We start from the raw sequence: 20514 nt of genomic DNA on the forward strand, positions 1-20514 counted from the left end.
TAGGAGAATAGCATGTTAAAATATAACAAGTGGACCACTTTCAATACTTTCCAACTACATTTAGGATTAGGCAGTCCAAATAATTTTGATCTCTTTGATGCCTTTCTCTTCATTCTAGATGAATTAAATTCTTGTTCTCATTTTTATAGTGTTAGTTGTTATCACTATATTTAACATAGAGGAAGGCCTTGCAGAAGAGTTTTCACCCCTAAGCCTTTATCTCCAAGTGATTTCCAAATTATAAATTTGTGACTTTGAGGAGACGCTATAATAAAAGAGGGGAAAACCAAACAAACAAAACCGACTTCACAAACAGCAGAGCAGCTTAATGACAGAGAGTAAAGGGTCTCACAAGTTTGATGCATAAAATTTAGCCACAGAAAAGACAAGAAACAGCTTCTACTAGCCAGAACAAAGGCTGACATTGTGCGATTGCAGTGGCATAATATGTGGGCTTCAAATAAGAGTTCTGGTCAGCGGGACATAAAGGAAGTGCTTCATTAGCTATCATAGTGCGTACCTCCCAGGCCCGTACCATGGGGCAGCATGCAGCAAGGGCGAGGGTGCAAAGAATGAGCTATTCACTCAGGTTTCATAATCTCGCTCTGTTTCAGCCTCCTGGGTTGACAGCTTTCAAGTTAAGCATGGAAGGCTCTAAAGAAACAGTCCTACATTCTTCAGTGATAGAGTTTGTTTTTGGAAAATGCCTATCTAAAATAAAGAGATAAAACAAGTTAAGACTGTGAGTTCAATTTATTGCATTAGATGTCTTTCCAGAGCCCAGTGATATTTTTATGATGACTGTGAAGACTTCAGTAGAATACTTCTACAGAACGATTGGTCTCAGATGAAATTATTTGCAATTCCTGTGTCATTCAACCCTATGCAATCATATGAATATTCATTGTACAGTGAAAGCTGACTTTGTAAGTAGGAAAATTACAGTGATATTGAGCAGAAGAAAAATAATTCTGTGCAGTAGTTTTTCAGGAAACCACTGTGAATTTTGATCTTTTACCCAGTCATTTAGAGACACAGACCTCTCTCCCTCAAGGAAAACAAAACTATTTAACTCAAATTCAAATCAATGGCAACATCACTGAATTCATTTCATATATCTTTGAAGAGAAATACATTATATTTGGGTTTAAATTTATAATAATTTGCTCAATGCCAAGGTCAATCTTAAATCATGTTGCCGGAAGGCTCAGGGACCTAGCTGCATGAAATTGCATAAAGATGCTGAGAACAGCTCCAAGTTTAAACTACAATGAAGGGGAACTAAATAAGGGTAGAAAACCTATATATTATGTTGTTATTACAGAATTTTCAGAATAAAATGGTGAAATATACCATACAATTCAAGTTCACACTTAACTCTGTTCCTTGTGAATAATATCATCATCGCTGCCCTTAAAATATTGAAGATATTTGTTTCTAAAATAATTGAGTAATTTACGTTCTATACTTCTCTGACACGACTGAAGCAACTTAGGAGGAGGAGGAGGATAGTGAAGCTGTGGGAAGTCATTGTTTAATGCCTGCAAACATTAAAAATACTGAAATACACCAATCAAAATATCTTTAAAAAACTACATAATATTAAAATTTAAAATTACTTGTTTTTCAATAAGAACAATAATTTCTAACCTAAAATACTAGATATAAGCAATCTACAGTCTAGCCAGTCAAGTTCGAGATAGTGTCAGAAAATATGACTTGCACTCATAAAGACGCCCATGGGTTGCCATCTAAAACAAATATGCTTCTTAATTCACAGAGAAATAAGTGATACTCACTGCAATTGATATTTTTCCCACTTTTCCCAGTAAACTGGGTGGGAGTTTCTCCCTTCTGTAATCCCTTCCACCCAATAAATTTGGTAGGAGGTTTTTCTTTCTGTAATCTCTTTTTTTTTTTTTTTCAACCCTGCTGACTGTTACAGGGCTTGTCCCATTACAATGACAAGAATTACAGGACTTAGGGCTGTGCAGCTTGCAATTAAGAAGCAGCATCTTGGAATTAACAGAGAACACTGCCATGATGACCTGCATAAAGAATAATACAAAGCGGGAGGGGAGGGGAGTTTTCTGTTAAAATCTCATCCTGTTCTGTTAATGTTCCAGCTACTGGGGAACCCAAAAGTCTTTCCCCCTCTGTTGTCTCCCTGTATGAATTTTTCTTGGGCTTCCCAGGAGGCCCAGTGGTAAAGAATCTGCCTGCCAATGCAGGAGACTTGGGTTTGGTTCCTGGGTAGAGAAGATCTCCTGAAGAAGAAAATGGCAACCCACTTCAGTATGCTTGCCTGGAGAATTCCATGGACAGGGGAGCCTGGCAGGCTACAGTCCAGGGGGTCATGAAAGAGTTGGACATGACTTAATGATTAAGCACACTGTAATGTAGCTTTAGGCTCACCTATAAAGCAGTTTGTCTTAAGTCCTTGTACTTAATTCTATTTTATTTTTCTCACTTAGCAAATCACAGTCAGACCTTAATCTGGTTTTCATATAAAACACATATTTTATAGATTGAATTATCTTCCCCACCCCCCAATTCTTATGTTGAAGTTCTAACCGACAGTGACTCAGGGTGTCTTTATTTGGAGATAGGGTCTTTACAGAGATAAGTTAAAATGAGGACATTAGGGTCCGATGTGTGCTCAGTTGCTCAGTCATGTCCGACTCTTTGCCACCCTATGGACTATAGTCCGCTAGGCTCCTCTGTTCATGAGATACTCCAGGCAAGAATACTAGAGTGAGTTGCCACTTCCTACTCCAGGGGATCTTTCCCACCATGGATCAAACCCATGTCTCTTGCATCTCCTGCATTTCAAGTGGATTCTTTATCCACTGAGCCACCTGGGAATCCTGTATTTCTGGTTAGGAAGACCAATTTAAAAAAAATCCTCAGTGTTTATAAGTTCAGTGCATTTCAATAAAATACCATATGTTTTTTACTTTTATCCTAGATCAAGACAAGTTGGTTACAAAGTTCATCTGGAATAATAAACAAGAACATCCAAGAAGTTGTTGAAATGGATGACAGGAGTCTGGCCCAATGAGAGATTAAAACATTATGCATGTATGCTCAGTCATGTCCAACTCTTTTGTGACCCCATGGACTACAGCCCATCAGGATCCTCTGTCTATGGGATTCTCCAGGAAAGAATACTGGAGTGGACGGTCATTTTCTTCTCCAGGGAATCTCCCTGACCCAGGGATCGAACCCATGTCTCCTGTGGTTCCTGCATTGGCAGGTGGATTCGTTACCACTGAGCCACCTGGGAAGCCCTAAAACATTATAAAGCCCTTTAAAACTCTATGATATTGATATGTAAACAGAAAAACAGACTAATGTACTAGACTTGAAAGTCAAGGAAAAAAAAAGACTAAGTGCATATGGGAATTTATGACAAAAGACAGCACCTAAAGGATATAAAATATTGTTGGGCTCACTGGCTAGCCATATGGAAGAAAATAAAATTAAACTCATTCTTCATACTGTACTAGAGAAGTAACCATAAAAAGATCAGAGTTTTAAAGCAAGGGAATAAAAAGAATCACAAGTACTACAAGGAAATATGAGTAAATGTCTTTATAACATGGGCATAGGAGATTTTTCTAAATGTGGCTAAGAATCCAAGAACAATAAGGAAAATGATTGATAAATTTGTTCTGTGAAATAAAAATGTTTTGCATGGAAAACAGCATAAGTAAGTAAAAAGACAAACTGGGGAAATCATTTACAGCTTATGTCACAGAAAAATGAATAATAATATTTTGATTTTTAAGTGGGTTTCAAGAATTGAGAAGAATAAAACAAAAATGTTATGGAAAATGGGTCAAATAAATGAATAAACAGTACACATAAGAAGAAATGTAGATGTCTCTTGTATACATGGAAGGTGTTTAATCTCACTTAAAATAAGAGGAATTCAATGTAAAATTACACTGCATACCATTTCTCTTCCCTTAGAATCACAAATTTAAATTTAAGTGCAACTCCTGTTGGCTAGGCTCTTGAGAATAGCCACTCTCACACGTTTACTGGCAAGAATGCAAAATGCACACTCCATATAGTGGGAAATTTGGAAATACTCGAAAAAACTATATGTACATTGATTCTTGGATCCAATAATCTGACTGCTAGAAGTCTTGCTTGAGTTACATCTCCAAAAATGCACAGAAAAATTGAATTTTTTATAATCACAGAAAGTCCATCAACATGTGGAATAACTATGGGAAAAATATTCCCACAATGGAATACCATGCAGCCATAGAGAGAAATGACGAAGGTATCTATAGTTTGATGTAAAGTAATATCCAGAATATATTTTTAAGAGAAAAAAAAAAAAACCCAAAAAAGATGTGAACCAATGTGTAGAATATACTGAATATATTTTTTTCATAAGAATGGGGATTCAAGTATATATTGATTTTAAAAAATAAACTTGGAAGGATACATCAAAAACGTTAAAATAACGATATAGGAAACATTACAGTAAATAGAAAAAAGTTCTGCCTGCTCTATTTTTTCTTTTCAGTTTTTTAAACTGTTTTACATGGTAAGTGATGTGGAGTATGAGACATTGGAACCAGATTAGCCAAATGCAGTGAATGGACCTTGTTTGGATTTTGATTCCAAACTGCAATTCCCAAAACAGATTTTTGAAACAACCAGAAAAATGTAAATACAGAAAAATTATTAGGTGATATTAAGGAATTATTATAATGTTGTGTTTTAGATGTGACAATCAGAATAATGTGGTTATGTTTTTAAAAAGGTCTTACCTACTAGAGATATAAACTCAGGTATTACAGACAAAATAATATTATATTTTGGATTTTTAAATACTGCAGAAGGGAGGGAGTTAGATATCTCAAAAGCCTTAACATTATACATACATTTGACCTCTCAATTACAATTTCTAGAATTTATCCTAAATATATAGTTATGAATGTGTATAAAGATTTAGCTAGAGAAATACTTATTCCAGAAGTTTTTAGTGGCAAAAACCTGGAAATGCCTTGTGTTTAAATAATTGTATTAGTTAAATAAATCAAATAATGCAATATCACCTTTAAAATTATGTTGAAAAAGAATTTATATAAATTGAATGGAAAAGTGTTCATATTATTGCTAAGGAAGAATTCATAAAACCATAATCCAATATAATTTAGATTTTATTAAGAAAAAATTCTTCAAGGAAAAATATTAAGGTATTATGCAAGTGTTTTTAGTGACTATTTTAGGGAAATCAGAATTCAGGCAACATTTACTTAAATTCATTGCTTAGTCACAAAGTTGTATCTAACTCTGCAACCCTAAGGACTGTAGTCTGCCAGGCTCCTTTGTCCATGGGATTTCTCAGGCAGCAGTACTGGAGTGGGTTGCCATTTCCTCCCCCTGGGGATCTTCCCAACCCAGGGCTCGAACCCGCATCTCCTGTGTCTCCTTCATTGGCAGGCAAATTCTTTACCACTGAGCCACTGGGGATATTAGTAGTTTATCTTTATCTTTTAAACTACTGACAATCAACATATGTTATCTTTGCAAAACAGAATAGCTATTAAAGTAAAAGAGAGTTCTTCATCAAGCAATTCATCAATTTCAGAAAAATAGTAACACTGAAGACATAGAAAAATAATGTAAAGATTGAGATATTTGTCTGGTAAAACATTTTTCAAATATGAAGAACAGCCACTGCACTGTAAATTGAAATCATTTTTTATCACGAATGATGTAAGATTCCTGTCTCCTCAAAAATGGTTTCTCACAATGAGATTTCTGATGCCTTCAACCTAACCCCTTAGGAGAGGAAGTAATTTTTCATTTTGCTTGATCACAGAACCAGGCACAGTGTTATGAAGTTTATGTAGAGGGTAGACTGTTTGTAAAGAATCTGTCCACTTAATTTCTCTTATTCATAAACTAGATTCCCTCTTGGTACCCTGGGTCCACCCCAGTGGCTCCTGGAAAGGGTACAGAATGCCATCCTGGAGAGGAGGCCACTGTGATTCCTTGGAGGAGAAGTGCTTGCCTGACAGGAAGAGGCTGAAAGCTTGCCCTTCTGCCTCCGAGGAAAGAGAAATGAGAGAGAGAAAGAATCTGACAGGAAGACTAATATGTTTTGACCTCCTGTCTCTGGGGTTAAGTCCCGTAGCTGCAAAGCATATTTGATTGTTCAGGAAAAGCTGGAAGGAGAGCTTTTGTTCTCCTTAAGGACTTCGAGGGAAGAGACGGTGACAGCAGGCCAATAAAAATAGTGCTGCGACATAAGTCGGCCCGGAGCGCCTGATTGGTCTCTTTCCCTCTTAGGACTTTCCACCTGCACCTCAGGCAACTTTCAGTCACGCTGCTGTTTCTAAAGGACCCAGTGTTACGATTAGCCCCTAAGAGATGGTACGATGCCTGAGATTTCTGGAGGAGGACTTGCCACCGGAAGTTGTCTGAGTGATGAGGAGGTTGCAAAGCTTTAGGCTATGCTGTGTCTCCCGGAAAACATTCTCCCTTTTCTCCACCACTTGTCAGAAGCTTTTGAAAGAAATGAAGTTACCTGTGGGTGTCAAGATGCAGGCAAGAGAGCCCAGAGAGGGTTTGGCAAGGTCCAGTAGCCTAGGATTTTGTCAGGGTACTGGAAGGGACCAGAATAACTGTGTCTTGGTGGGAAACAGCGCACATCCAAGTATCACCTGCAGTTTGTGGTGGAGACCAACAAAGAGACTGGCACAAAGTTAGGGCCCCTACACCAGATGTCCCAAAGATAATAAGGATTTTCCCTCTGCAAAGCACTGTCTTGGGAAGGAAGAGAGTGAAAGAAGAGAGTGAAAGAAGGAAGGAGTGTGAAAGAAGAAACAGCTCTGTTAGAAGTGGTATTAACATTGACTGAAGATTTGCCAAAATGAGACTGAGACTATCAGGACATCTTTAATTATCAGGTTAATAGTTTTTCATAGCTATCAAAGTGAGTGAGAACGTGTAAAGAAGATGACATTAAAACAAAGTTAAAATGTAGCATGTTCTTGGCATATTTGAATACTGATAGCCAATTTTTTTGTTGTTTTTAGTTTTAGTTAATTTCAGTTTTTGCAAAAACCATTCTGAACTTCACAGATAGTTGATAAATAAAGAAGCAATTATATAACGGTTACTGAAACACTGAAATGTTTCTATGAATTTTCTGGGACAGCTACAAATGTTTCCTGTTAATTCCTCAATGTTTCTTTTCCTGATAAAAACAACAACAAAAATTTTTAATGACATACTTTGTTTTTTTTTTCCCCCCTGAAAAGCTTGATAAAATCTGCTTTCAGTAGAGTGAGTAGGAGTGACTTGTATCCATTGGGATAGTAAAAAGATTTTAGATAAGATGGGAAGTTGCCACTGTCTCTCCTTCCCTTTTCTTCTTTATATATTCCTGTTCTTAAAAAAAAATTTTTTTTTACTTTTTATTTTTTGCTCTCACTTGAGATATCTAAGGAAAAAGATTAAAGGCAACACACTTGTTCACAATTCTGTTAAGAAGTCAGATTATATATATTTCTTGCCAGTACTGCTCATGGACTGTTCTGAGATTTTGTTTTCACATGTGTATCACTGACCATGCTCATATGCAAAGAAAGAGAGTCCTGGGTTCAATCCCTGGGTGGGGAAGATCCCCTGGAGGACTGCATGGCAACCCACTCCAGTATTCTTGCCTGGAGAAACCCATGGACAGAGGAGCCTAGTGGGCTACAGTCCATGGGGGGGCAAAGAGTCAGACAGACTGAGCGACTAACACTTTCCCACTTTTCACATGAATGTGTAAATATTTCAGGGAATGAGGGAGACTTTTGAAACAAAAATTAAAAATGAAAATCTTGAGTCCTTGAACTGGAGATTACTTGGCTTTAACCACAAATTATATATTACCTCTTTTTAAAGATTAATATTATATGATAAAATATGATTTGGGTGGAATGAATGAAGCTGAGATCTCTTCATCTTCAATATGAACTGGCTCATATTTGAGAGATGCTTGTCGAACATTGCAGAGTTTTGCCTCACTGCCAAAGTGAGCACTTTTGTAATAACCTTAAATATATCTGGCCAGACTTGAATAACCGCCCCCATCCCCCTACTCCTCTGCCCTCCCTCCACCCCGCCCCGGAGAGAACTGGGAGAGGGAAATTATCTCATTTGGAATTATCTCATTTGAAAAAGACTGTAGTTCCTCGACCTTGTAGTACTTATGCATCAAGATTGAGGTGCGTACCTGTGTGAGGTAACATTTATTTCTGTTTGCATAGTCATTCAACACATTTACTCAGTAACGATTTATTGAGCACTTTCTATGTATCAGGTACCCGTGGAGACTGCAGCACAAGACACAGGATTTCTGCTTTCATGGGGTTTTTAATCTGGAGGCGGCGGTGTGGGAGGTATTATCAAATGTGTATAAAATACAGAGTTGCAAACCCGGAAAGAAAGGCTGTGCAGTAAACTGTTGGGGTCAGTGGTGGATATGAAGCTCTTCCAGAAAAAAAAAAAAAAAAGGGGTTGGGGGGGGGGGTGGACTTGAAAGAGGAGCAGTATTTAACGAAGAGGGAAGAGCAGCAGTTGAAGTGCCATTCAGAGGAGCACTGCCGGAACAAAGGCCTGAGAAACTGAGATCTGGGAAAACTGCAAAGTCGTCCAAAAATGCCGGAGCACAAAAAGCTGTGCAAGACGAGGCCGGAGCAAGCGGTAGAGTCGGTGCCCTGCCACGCAGGAATCTCATAGGGTGGTTTCAGTATTTAGATTTTCAAAGATGTGCTCTGCGATTAGATGAGCTCTTGGCTATCTGATAGGCAGATACGTTTTTGCTTGTGTTTTTCTGGCCAGCAGGAGGAGGTATGTTTTTGTTTGTTTGGGGCTTTTCTTTTTTTTGGATGCATTTAGCCCGCGTGTGCATTATCGGATTAGTCAGAGGCCATCTATTCCTGTTGGGAAAGAGGCGTGTTTACTTTTTTGACTCCTGGGGAAGGAGAGTTTGCAACCTTTTCTCGATCGTTATTGGATTTTGCACTAAAATAGCACCGAGGAGGCGGAGACTCTGGAGAGCCAGAAGAGAGGGAGGCTCCGAAAAACTACACGAACCGTGCGGGCGGAGTCGGCTCCGAGGACCGTGGGGGAAAGGAAGGAGCGCGGCGCCCCAGCGACCCTCTGCGCATGACCGCCTCTGGTTGCCAAGGCAGCGGGACGGAGTCGCCCGGAAGGGCTTCCCTTGAGGAACTGCCGGCACCTAAAACTCATCCCCGAGGGGCTCGGGACTGACCAGTTCCTGAGGCAATCTTGACCACGGCAAAGCAGATGAGGCTCAGAGCCTGATGCAGTGTGATGGCCATCCGCCTAGAAGCTGGAGGATTCAGAGAAACAGGGAGAATTGGCCCCAGCGGACACCGGGTGTATGGCAGACCTTTCTGAGGAGACCTTGGAGTCCTTGACTGATGAGGTAAAGAGTTCCGGTTCATTCAGTTCCTCTGGAGGACTGCAGCCCTGGTCTTATGCCTCTGGGAGCAAGTCTGAGAGTGGATCGCTGCCTTCCCGCTCGGAATATGGAGACAACCAATCTGAGCTTTCGGACTTCAAAGCTAATGTAAAGAAATTGAGCAGAAAATGGATCCACAACCTCAAGGGCAAGGAAACGAACTCTGAACAGTACCGACCGGACACTAACCATCAAACAGAAATCACTCAGGCATCCCCTGAAGAACTGAATGCCCTGCAGTCTTTCTGCACCGTTAAGGTAAACCTGATCCACCATAGAGCAAACTCCAAGGGGAAAAAGAGCAGCAGACATAAAAAGCTGCAGCTTGGACCTGAGGCAGAAGCTCCAGAGGTAGATGCCTTAAAGTGTACTGTCCCTGACGAGCTTTTGAATAGAATCTATTTTAAAAACATGAGGACAACACCCAAACAGGTGGGAACAGCTAAGCAACACATTTCTTCTCGGTGTCCCGACTGTATCAGAAAAAGGGCAGAACTGGCCCAATCTGCCTTCCTGAAACAGAAGAAGACTTTACTGGAGTCACTTCTACTCCAAGAGAAAATAGATGAACATCTTCATACGCAAGACTTCCTTACCCTTGTCAGAGAAGCACACCAGAGCCTTCCCAGGCTTTCAGATGACCCCAGAAGAATCTGGGAAAGACTGAATGAGAGAAAAGTAAAATTGGAGACTCTGGTTTTTGAAAGGTCAGATATAAAGCAGAAAATGTAGCAGAATGGAAGTAGTGCTTGTCATTCACCTTTTTGTCCGCTTATTCGCAAACCTCTTATTCTTAACCAAACAGGGGGTGGTGTTTATTAATGATAATGTGTCATGTGGGTTAATGTTTCTGTTGTGTATTTGAATAATTATCATCTCTGTAATAGGGGTGGAGTGGGCACGCAGCCTATAGCACCCAATTCTTAGCGTGGCCACGGTTATTGGGAGACCTTGAGGACAGCAGTTATAAGGTCCCACTCTGCCTGTGGTCACCCCCCAGTGGCCATCGTGGCAGAACGTGGGATGCGAAGCAGTCATGGGGCCGTGCCTGGGGACAGGCTGAGGGCTGTCCTGAAGAGCCCCAGAAACCTGGCATGGCCTCCTAACTGGCCAGGCCCAGGCCTTAAAGGAGCAGCAAACCTCTCCCATCCTCACCTCCAGGACCTGTGGTCTCCATGCCTGGCAGTTCAAGGAGGCCTCAGCAACTGGAGTAAATGGGGAATCTGCCACTCAGGTAATAGCTTCAACCAGCTTCAGTCTCTCTGTTCAAGTTTCAGAAACTGGTCCAGCTTAGATCGATTGTCTATCCTGAGGAAGTGGCCAGAGGTCAGGAATAATTTGCACAGACATGGAGCATCTACTTCAGGTCCACCACTGTGGTTGGGTCTCTTTTCAAAGAAGGGCAATTGTTTGAGCTAGGAATTCACATGATTGGTATTTGCTACAGCACATACTCCTATCGATCCTAAACAAATGATTCTCTCCGATTTAAATAAGACTGAGAGTCAGTTGGGTTCTGGGTTCCCATCTGGGCAGGGACTGGGGACTTAGCCATGAGGGTGCCTGTCAGCTAAGATCTGCCTCCTCAGCTAGGCCTGGGCCCTGGCGGGAGGACCCGAACTGGGTGCATGACAAGCGCTTCAGGCAATTATTGGCCTGTGCAAGGATCACCCTCCTATTAGCCAAGCTTGGACCTTAGAGGGTGAAAGTTGAGCTTTGGGATCTTGCCTTTTCTTGTCTGAACTGAGAATAACATTTATTTTGGTGAAGGTTTATGAGGAACACCTTGGGCCATGGACCAGACCTCAGGAACAAAGGATCTGCCACTAACAAATTTGTAACAACTAACACACCCTCCCTCACCTTTCCTATTAAGGGGATTTGTTGAAAGCTTTTGGGGCATTATGGGGTTCTTAAAACATGGCCTCACAGTAAACCATTCTATGCTCCAAACTCTTAATGTTTTAATATCCTTTGGCCTAACTGTGTGTGGGCACATGGACCTGCATTCTATAACATTTCTACAGTCACTTTGGAAACAAGAGTTTACTATTCTTCTCTCACAGATTTAAGGACTAAAACTTTCCACCCAGTGATTTTTCATATTATAGAAGGCAACATTTTAGTTGAAAGAGTTACAAAGTTTTTATAACAATCTAAGAGAGAGATACTGGCATTTTGGATTAGGATTTTGACTGTACAGGTAGAAAGAAAAACAGAAATCTAACAAGGATTTAGAAGGCATTCTTTGGTGAAGAAATGAATATAGGGGTTTAATAAAAGGTAAATGTTAAGAATTGACTAAGTTTCTGACTTGTACATTTGTATGATATGATAATTTCATTGAGATAGGAACAATGAAACAGGATGGTATTTGATTAAGAAGGCAATTATGTGGACATGATTAGTTTGAGAAATATTTGGGACATTCACATTGAGAGGTTGACAAACATTTGGTTATGTGTGCTTGTGATTTGAAGACAAGGTCTAACCTAGAGATTTGAAGTAAAGGGTTGAGGGGGAGGGGATCATTGGAAGATACTGTAGTTAGAAATTGAAGTTATAGATGTGGTGAGCTTTCTTGAAGAAAATAGAATGAGAAGAGAAGAAAGGCTATGACCAGTTCTTGAGAAATTCACCAATTAGTGGCTGGGTAGAGGAGAATAGGAGAAGGCAATGGCACCCCACTCCAGTACTCTTGTCTGGAAAATCCCATGGATGGAGGAGCCTGGTAGGCTGTAGTCCATGGGGTCGCTAAGACTCGGACACGACTGAGCGACTTCACTTTCACTTTTCACTTTCATGCATTGGAGGAGGAAATGGCAACCCACTCCAGTGTTCTTGCCTGGAGAATCCCAGGGACGGCAGGGCCTGGTGGGCTGCTGTCTTGGGGTCGCACAGAGTTGGACATGACTGAAGCGACTTAGCAGCAGCTGCAGGAGCAGAGGAGAATAAGGTTTCCCTGATGGCTCAGTGGTAAAGAACCCATTTGCCAATGCAGGTTTGATTCTTAGGTCGAGAAGATCCCCTGGAGAAGGAAATGCCAGTCCACTCCAGTGTTCTTGCCTGGGAAATCCCATGGACGCAGGAACCTGGCAGGGAATAGTCCGTGGGGTTCCAAAAGAGTTGGACACAACTTAGCAACTGAACAACAGCAACAACAGAGGAGAATAAGCCAGCAAAGGAGACTGAGGAGGAGTCATCCTAGAAGAATAAAGGAAAACAGGAAACTGTAGTATCAGAGAGCAGAGAAAGAGAAGATTTCAAGAAGGATGGGCTGTCAAAACATGCCAACCCAACAGAGTTCACAGGAGATGGTTTAGTCACATATTGGCCTCTTGGCCTTAACAGCAGTCACTTCACTCTTAGAATCTGGGCAGACTGACAAAGCAGATTGAGGAATAAATGTAAGCTAAGGACATGAGGAATATGGGTATAGACTTTTTTTTTTTTTTTAACTTGAAAAGCTCCTTTATTTTTAGTACAGTTAAAAATATCAGAAAGCATAAAGGGCTGATCTAGTGCCCCCTTGCATTTTGTTGTCCAAATCATGATTAACAACAGTCCAATTATGTTATGAATGCTGCTTATTTCTGAAATTCTGAGTAATTTCTTACATTCTGAATAAATGTCACCAGTTTTCTAGATGACTTACAAATTGTTACTAATCTTATTTTCAAAGGAAGTGGTATGTAGACTCCATGAAGTTTAGCTGTGGAAGGAGAGCGGAGGAGATAATTTTTGTACATGTCTTTACACCTAACCTATAATAATCAAAAACCTATAATAATCAAAAACTTGTAAAAATCAGCAAAAAATAGCTTTTGTATCATATTTCAACTCTTTAGTACTAGTCTTTGCCTTGGAGAAGGCAATGGCACCCCACTCCAGTACTCTTGCCTGGAAAATCCCATGGACGGAGGGGCCTGGTGGGCTGCAGGCCATGGGGTCGCTAGGAGTCAGACACCACTGAGCAACTTCACTTTCACTTTTCACTCTCATGCATTGGAGAAGGAAATGGCAACCCACTCCAGTGTTCTTGCCTGGAGAATCCCAGGGACGGGGGAGCCTGGTGGGCTGCCGTCCGTGGGGTCGCACAGAGTCGGATACGACTGAAGTGACTTAGCAGCAGCAGCAGCAGTCTTTGCCTTGACCTTCATTTATGTATAAACATGCTCCTTTTTTTCTATAAAATTTATTGTATTTCTATTAGTCATTCCTAGATAAAATGGGAAAAGAAATCATAGTAACTTTTTATTTGAAATCCACACTATGTCATGCTTTATCTTTGCCATATTAGTAGAAAAAATTCTGAATTATTTTCCCATTAAGGGTCATAATTCATCCCTTCAGTCAATTAGGCCTTCCAATCCATGCACAAGAGATTTTAAATTTTGTTTAGGTCTTTAATTTTGAAACAAGTGTTTCATGTTTTGTGCATACAAGTTGTGTGCTTCCTTTATTCCTAAGTATTTTACTCCATTGTTTGCTATAGTAAATGGATTTTTTTTTCAATTCATTTTCTTTTTGGATGTTCATTGCTAGTGTGTAGAAATACAACAGATTTTTGCCTGTTGATTTCATATCTTGAAACTGCTGAATTTATTGATTTGCACTGACAGTTTTTAAGAAAATGGATTCTTTAGGATTTTAGAGCTAGAAGATTTTGTCATTTGTAAACAGAGATAATTTTACTTCTTTCTTTTGATTTGGACACTTTTTTTTTCTTGCCTAATTGCCCTGGCTCTAATTTCCAGTACTGTAATGAATAGAAGTAGTGAAGTGAATACTCTTGTCTTATTTCCGATCTTAGGGGAAGAGCTTTCAGTTTTTAACCATTGAGTATGTTTGTGGGTTTTTCATAAATGGCCTTTTTCATTTGGAGTAAGTTCCTTTCTATTCTTAGTTTGTTGAATGTTTTTGTATCATAAAGGGGTATTTCATCAGTTGAGATGATCATGTAGTTTGATGTACTCCTTAACCCATTGTCATGCCTCACCTTCTTTGCACTCAGCCCATAACCTTGAAACACTGACTAATCAGAATTAGATGTTGTAGTCTGTATGCTAAAGCACTAATATAAATTTATAACACTTGTGTCTTCATAATCTTTTCTTTCTTCCTTGATTTGAACAACTGGAGGGTGGAGGTTCCATCTTATACACTTTCCATGGGACTTAGCACAATGCCTGACACAGGATGGTGCTCAAGAAAAGTTTCAATGATGGAAAAATAAGTGCATCCAAATAATGAGATTTAATATGTCTTTTGCATCAGAACAAGAAAATAATCTGCTAGTGTTTTGCCTTTGTGTGGCTATTTTCTATAATTGTTCTCTTTCTCTCCATGGCTTGGATTCCTTTTTATCATGTACATTCATACTTTCTCTCAGTGGCAAATTAGTGGAACACTTTTTGATATCTTTCCATATGCAGCCAATTAATACAGTATTCATTTAGAAGAATATAAAAATATCTCTCTGGAATTCATGTTTTCAGATAGAAAAACATTTATGTGACTTGTTAACTTCAAAGATAATTCATGACTTTTTGCAGTTTTGAAATGAGGTAGAAATTCTTGATGCTCAAACTCGAAAAATAGTTTTTAATTCTTCTGAACAAATTCAAAAGGAATGAATATCCTTTCTCCAAACCCTTTATAGCAGCACCCAAGAGATTCCAGTAAGTCTGGAAAGGAAAATCTATCAGATCAGATGCTAAGAAACCACATATTTCCCCAATGCACTAAAAATGTATCTGGCAACTTGGTACAGGATTAAATAAATGCAGCATATGTAACTGTAATATAGACAATCTATAAATATGCATCCATGTAGTTTATGTTTTTTATCTAGATTTTTAATGAAAACAAATTCTGCACTGAGAAACAAATCTATGCATTTAACGAGTATTAGAAAAACAAAATCCTTAGAACAGAAGTAAGTGATGTGCCAGATTGAGAGAAAAGAAAGTTCAGTCCTGAACCTCTGAGTCATTCAAATTCCAGTCTCAGAACTGTTTAGGAATGTTTGGGACACCCAGCTCAGAATACCTCCAGTTTTAAACATGTTAGTTTATTTCATGATGAAGCCTAATATAGTAACATAGTTGTTTCTGCAGCAACATAGTTAAACAGGCTGCAAAGAAAATAAGAATTGTGGTTCTACATGGGTGTGGGTTCTCCTTCAATTTTTTTCTGGAATTGACAGATGAAAAGTACATACACAAATAGTTAATCTGAGACAGAAAAGGAAAAGACAACTGAATTCTCAGTTGACAATGCCCTCTGGAATAGAGAATTTCAAATTCTCCAATTTTCTGTAAACTCAAATTACAATGGATATTACAAAATTCTATCAGAGTGGCTCCAATAATCCCAGAGCCTAGTTTTGATGAGCCCACTGTTGAGGTATTAATTGGGGTTTAGGGGAAAGTATGTTATGGTCATTCCATCCTAAATTTGCTTTGAATGTCAAGACTGATGACCCCACGTGAAGTCTGAGAAGGTCTGAAAAGGTCTATCGCTCACATATTGAAAGTTGCTTCTGAGGGACACAGGGCAAACTCCCAAGCTAATGTAAAAATGACTGGAGAGAGAGGAAAGATACTGATTTGGATTTCACTGTGATCAGGGAGTGGGGCTCAGGTGAGGATTCACACCTGTGGACTGGGCTTACATGGTCTGAACTTCCTGCCAGTACCAAAGGGAGCCCCTGGGATTTTATCAGCTAGTGCGAAGGTGGAGTGGGAATGAAAGGTGGGCGTGCACGTTTTTGACTGTCAAACATCAAAAATGGAATCAGACTCTTTATTACCGGTCATCCTTAATGTTTGACTGTTGATAAAAAATGTCATATTTCATTTAATTAAAATTTATCTTTCTTGAGTATGCTTGAGTAAGAGAACTCTATGAGGCTTGTAGCCTGAGACAGACAGGGGTGGGGAAAGTTCCATTGAATACCTTGTTCAAGAGCTCAACATTGTGTATTTTTAGAACTGAAATGGTCACCCTTAACATCTGGCATCTCAACGTGGATAAAGTGAGGCCTGTATTGTGGCTTTAATATGTCACCTTGATTTATATTTTGGGTATCTGTGAGGCAGGAGACTCCCATAGTTATTTTCCCCAAGGAGGGAAAACTTGGATAAATAATTGCTGTGGTTAACACTGGTGGAACTAGGTGGCTAGAACACTGCAATGGCCTGAGAGTCTGTAAGCAAACACGGATGCAGGCAGTTGTTGGGCAGAGTAAAGCTGTTGACTACATGAAATCCAGCTAATTTTGCTGATCCTTGAAGCCCATCCTTTGTCAAGGATGTCTGGATTAGGGAATTCAAAGTAGCAGCTCTCCGGAAAGCTCTATAACATGCAGTTTTGTCCATAAAGTGTACAAACTCCTACTCCTTTCACTCATTTGACTCCAAGGAGTCAAATGCCAAGGGCACAGAGAGAAGTTAACTCTCAACTGGCAAGGGTCTGAGGTCAGAGGAGGCCACCCTTTTTCCTACAGGTGGGGTACTCCAGAGGACCCCAACTTAGGTCCAGGCTGCAGCTAACACTTCTGCTTAGCAAGGAGGTCTCAATGGCTAGGCTGAGTTCATAGAAGGCTGCCCCACAGAAAGTAATGGAGCTGCAGAGGCTCGGGGACTGCGAGAGTGGATATGTATTTCTAGGGGACCAATAGGCAGTCTCCAGTAGCCACTCTAGTGGTATGTAGTATGAGGCTCAGGAGGGCAGTTTCTCAAACCAGAAATCCACAAGCAACTTACAGTCATCACGGGTGGTGCAGAGGTTTCAGGAGCTATGAGAGGCCTTTGCTCCAGCTTCTGCAGTGAATGGTTCTCTGGGGGCAGGGAATGGGAACTAAGGGGAGAGCCTGCTGGACTGCCTCTCAGAAATTCCAGAGTCCTTTGTTGGAGGGGAGCGCCAATTCAAGATGGGACAAATTGTGAATAACAGCGTAAAAAAGCTTAATAAAACTTGTAAATGAAGAATATGTTGCCTCCAGATCCCCCAAAGGCCTAAAAGATACTGGGCTTGTTTAACATTGTGAGTGCAGAGAAGGTCAACTGCTGCTTCTTGACAGAGATGCCAGGGTCCTCAGGTTACCAAATACTTTCAGAAATTTCACCAGGGTTGTAGGGCTTTGTACTAAATGCAGGAATACCCTCCCACCCCAACCACCCCCATTTCTGAGCTCCCCTCCTCTCCCATGTGGCTCAGATGGTAAAGAGTCTGCCTGGGTTAGGAAGATCCCTTGGAGAAGGGAATGGCAACCCACTCCAGTATCCTTGCCTGGAGAATTCCAAGGACAGAGGAGCCTGGCAGGTTACAGTCCATGGGGTTGCAAAGAGTTGGACATGACTGAGTTATTAACACCCTCACTTTATTCTTCCTCATCTTCTCTCTCTCTCTTTTTTTTTTTTTCAGTTTTATCTTCCTACCTAAAAAGAGTTTTATTGTATTTCATGCAACTTAAAGTATCCACATCAAAGTCACCTAGAAAACATTTTTAATGCATTAAAAAATAAAATAAAAACGTGTGTATGTCTGTGTATGAAGGAGGTAGAGCAGATGGAAAAAAAATTCTAGTCTCACAGGGTCCCTGGGAGAGAAAGTTTCGGAAAATAACACCCTATCCACTCTCTCTGGAGAATAACTTCATCTATCATACAAGAGACTATTTCTATAACCCATGGGAGTAATCACACAGAGCTCTAGGTCAACAGATTTTCCAAAAGTCAGGATGTGGCAATGCACACCCCAGAGAGATTTTCTCTCACAGTGAAGTAAGTGTTGAGGGAAAAAAAATTCTGCAACCACTCTTCAAGACAACATCATAAATGTGATATTTAATATTTTCATTTCACAGTATTGGCCACACCGATAAAGTAATTACATATTTAGCCATATGTTGATTCTTTAGGGGAAAAGGAAGTAAGGCTGTGAGCAAGAATCTGTGCTATGCCCTCGCTTAGTTTCTGGTGGTTTGCTGACCATTTTTGATGCTCTTTAGCCTGTAGACACATCACCCCAGTCTTTGCCTTCATGTTCACACTACGTTCACCATGTATGTATATCTGTGTCCAAAATCTCCTTCTACGAAGGACACCGGTCGTTAGTATTTGGGCTCACTCCAATGACCTCACCTGATCACCTCTTTAAAGATTCTCCAAGTAAAGTCACTTTCTGAGAGAATATGAGTTAGAACTTCAACATGTGCATTTGGAGAGAAACATACTCTAGCTATAACAGACAGAACACTAAAGCAAAAGAATGAAATGCCCAGAATTTCATCTCAGTGAACCTATTCTAGAATCTTAATTAAAGAGAGATGCTCAAGGTAACAATTTTCAACCATGGCTGCACGTTAGAATTATCTGAGAAGCTTTCAAAATATACCCATGCCTGGGCCCTCCTTCTGTATATTCTTATTTAAATGTTGCTGAGTGGAGATCTGGCAGTATTTTCATAAAATTTCCTAAGAGTATAATATACAGCTGCGTTTAGAGCAACTGTTTTGGGATGATAAAGCTTGAAGCAGGAAGACCAATTTGAAGGTTGTTTTGTTCATCAAGGAAAGAGATAACAAGGCTCTGAAACATGGCATCAGCACCGGAAAAGAGGAAGAAATAGATGTTTTGTAGAAACAGAAAGTAAATCAGCAGGACTTGATGACTCATTGAATTGGAGGGATCAAACCAGTCCATCCGAAAGGAAGTCAGTCTTGAATATTCATTGGAAGGACTGATGCAGAAGCTGAAACTCCAATACTTTGGCCACTTGATGCCAAGAGCTGACTCATTAGAAAAGACCCTGATGCTGAGAAAGATTGAAGGCAGGAGAAGGGGGAGACAGAGGATGAGATGGTTGGATGGCATCACCCACTCGATGGACATGAGTTTGAGCAAGCTCCAGGAGTTTGTGATGGACAGGGAAGCCTGACATGCTGTAGTCCATGGGGTCTCAAAAGAGTCGGACACGACTGAGTGACTGAATTGAACTGAACTGAACTGGAGGGGACAGGTGCAGTAGGGAAGAGCAAAAGGTGACAGGTTAGTTCGCGTCAGGTGTATGCTGGTGTTGTCAGAAGATGTTATAAATTAAAGTTTGTTTTCTTTGGAGAAAGCATGATAATTGAATTGAGGTCTTTTTTAGCAGTTAACTTGCTCTTTTTGAGATCACTGTAGATTGACATGAAGTTCTAAGAAATAATACAAAAAAAATCCCATATACCATTCACACAGTTTCTTTCTAGGGTAACAGCTTGCAAAGCTATAGTCCAACATCACAGCAAGATGTTGACACTGATGCAGTTGAGATACAGAACAATTCCATCAAACTGGGAGCTTGAGGTGCCTATGGATAGTGATTACATGAGATTTGTTAAGGTGGCATGGTATAAGAAGTGCTCTTATCTGGTACTGATCACTCTAAAAGTACCAGAAATCTGCCAAAACTAAGATCAACCTACTTCAGTACCTCAAAGTAATAATATAGAATAAGGATTTTTTTTAAAACTTTGGATTTACATAATGAATATCTAGCAGTGACTTGGGAGTACACATAGGCAACCACTTCACCTATAGAACAAGATCTACTTGGGGAAATTCTTTAAACACAGCCATGCATGCACATCCAGAGATGTGTGCACACATACTCCACAAGCATGTTTACACACAGGTGCAACTTCTATTAGAAGACACACAATTTTGTGAGTGACCACTTAGACAAACTCATATTCGAAGAGAGTGACGATTCTGCCTTTTAAAGGGTGTACTTTCATTTTAACTGCAGCAAAAAAAAAAAAAAAAAAAGATTAAAAACAGCTGGAACATGTGTCTATTTTCACCTCCTCCATCTGCTGGAACTTTGTTTTTGGATATCACAGACATTTTCCAAACAAAACTCTGCTGAGCAAAATGATAAATGTGGAAGGGACATGTATGATTCCCTTTTTCTTTGAAGAGCTTTATAGAATAAAAAGTACTGGTGTGCTTTTCAAA

General features: G+C 40.0%; 1 protein-coding gene across 1 annotated transcript; it reads left to right on the plus strand.

Annotated features, from left to right (window-relative positions):
• The first annotated feature begins 8858 nt into the window (after nt 1-8858).
• Nucleotides 8859-12211, plus strand: LOC104987773 (chromosome unknown open reading frame, human C8orf48). Its single transcript, XM_010838839.1, has one exon. It carries the CDS (start codon nt 9428-9430, stop codon nt 10238-10240), a length of 813 nt encoding a protein of 270 aa, XP_010837141.1. The 5' UTR covers nt 8859-9427; the 3' UTR covers nt 10241-12211.
• Nucleotides 12212-20514: the final 8303 nt, after the last annotated feature.

This window comes from Bison bison, unplaced genomic scaffold (assembly GCF_000754665.1).
Source record: "Bison bison bison isolate TAMUID 2011002044 unplaced genomic scaffold, Bison_UMD1.0 scf7180017864105, whole genome shotgun sequence".
Lineage (NCBI taxonomy): Eukaryota > Metazoa > Chordata > Mammalia > Artiodactyla > Bovidae > Bison > Bison bison.

What these genes read in the sequence shown, in the direction of transcription:
- LOC104987773 (XM_010838839.1), top strand. Translation starts at nt 9,428, where the DNA reads ATGGCAGACCTTTCTGAGGAGACCTTGGAGTCCTTGACTGATGAGGTA.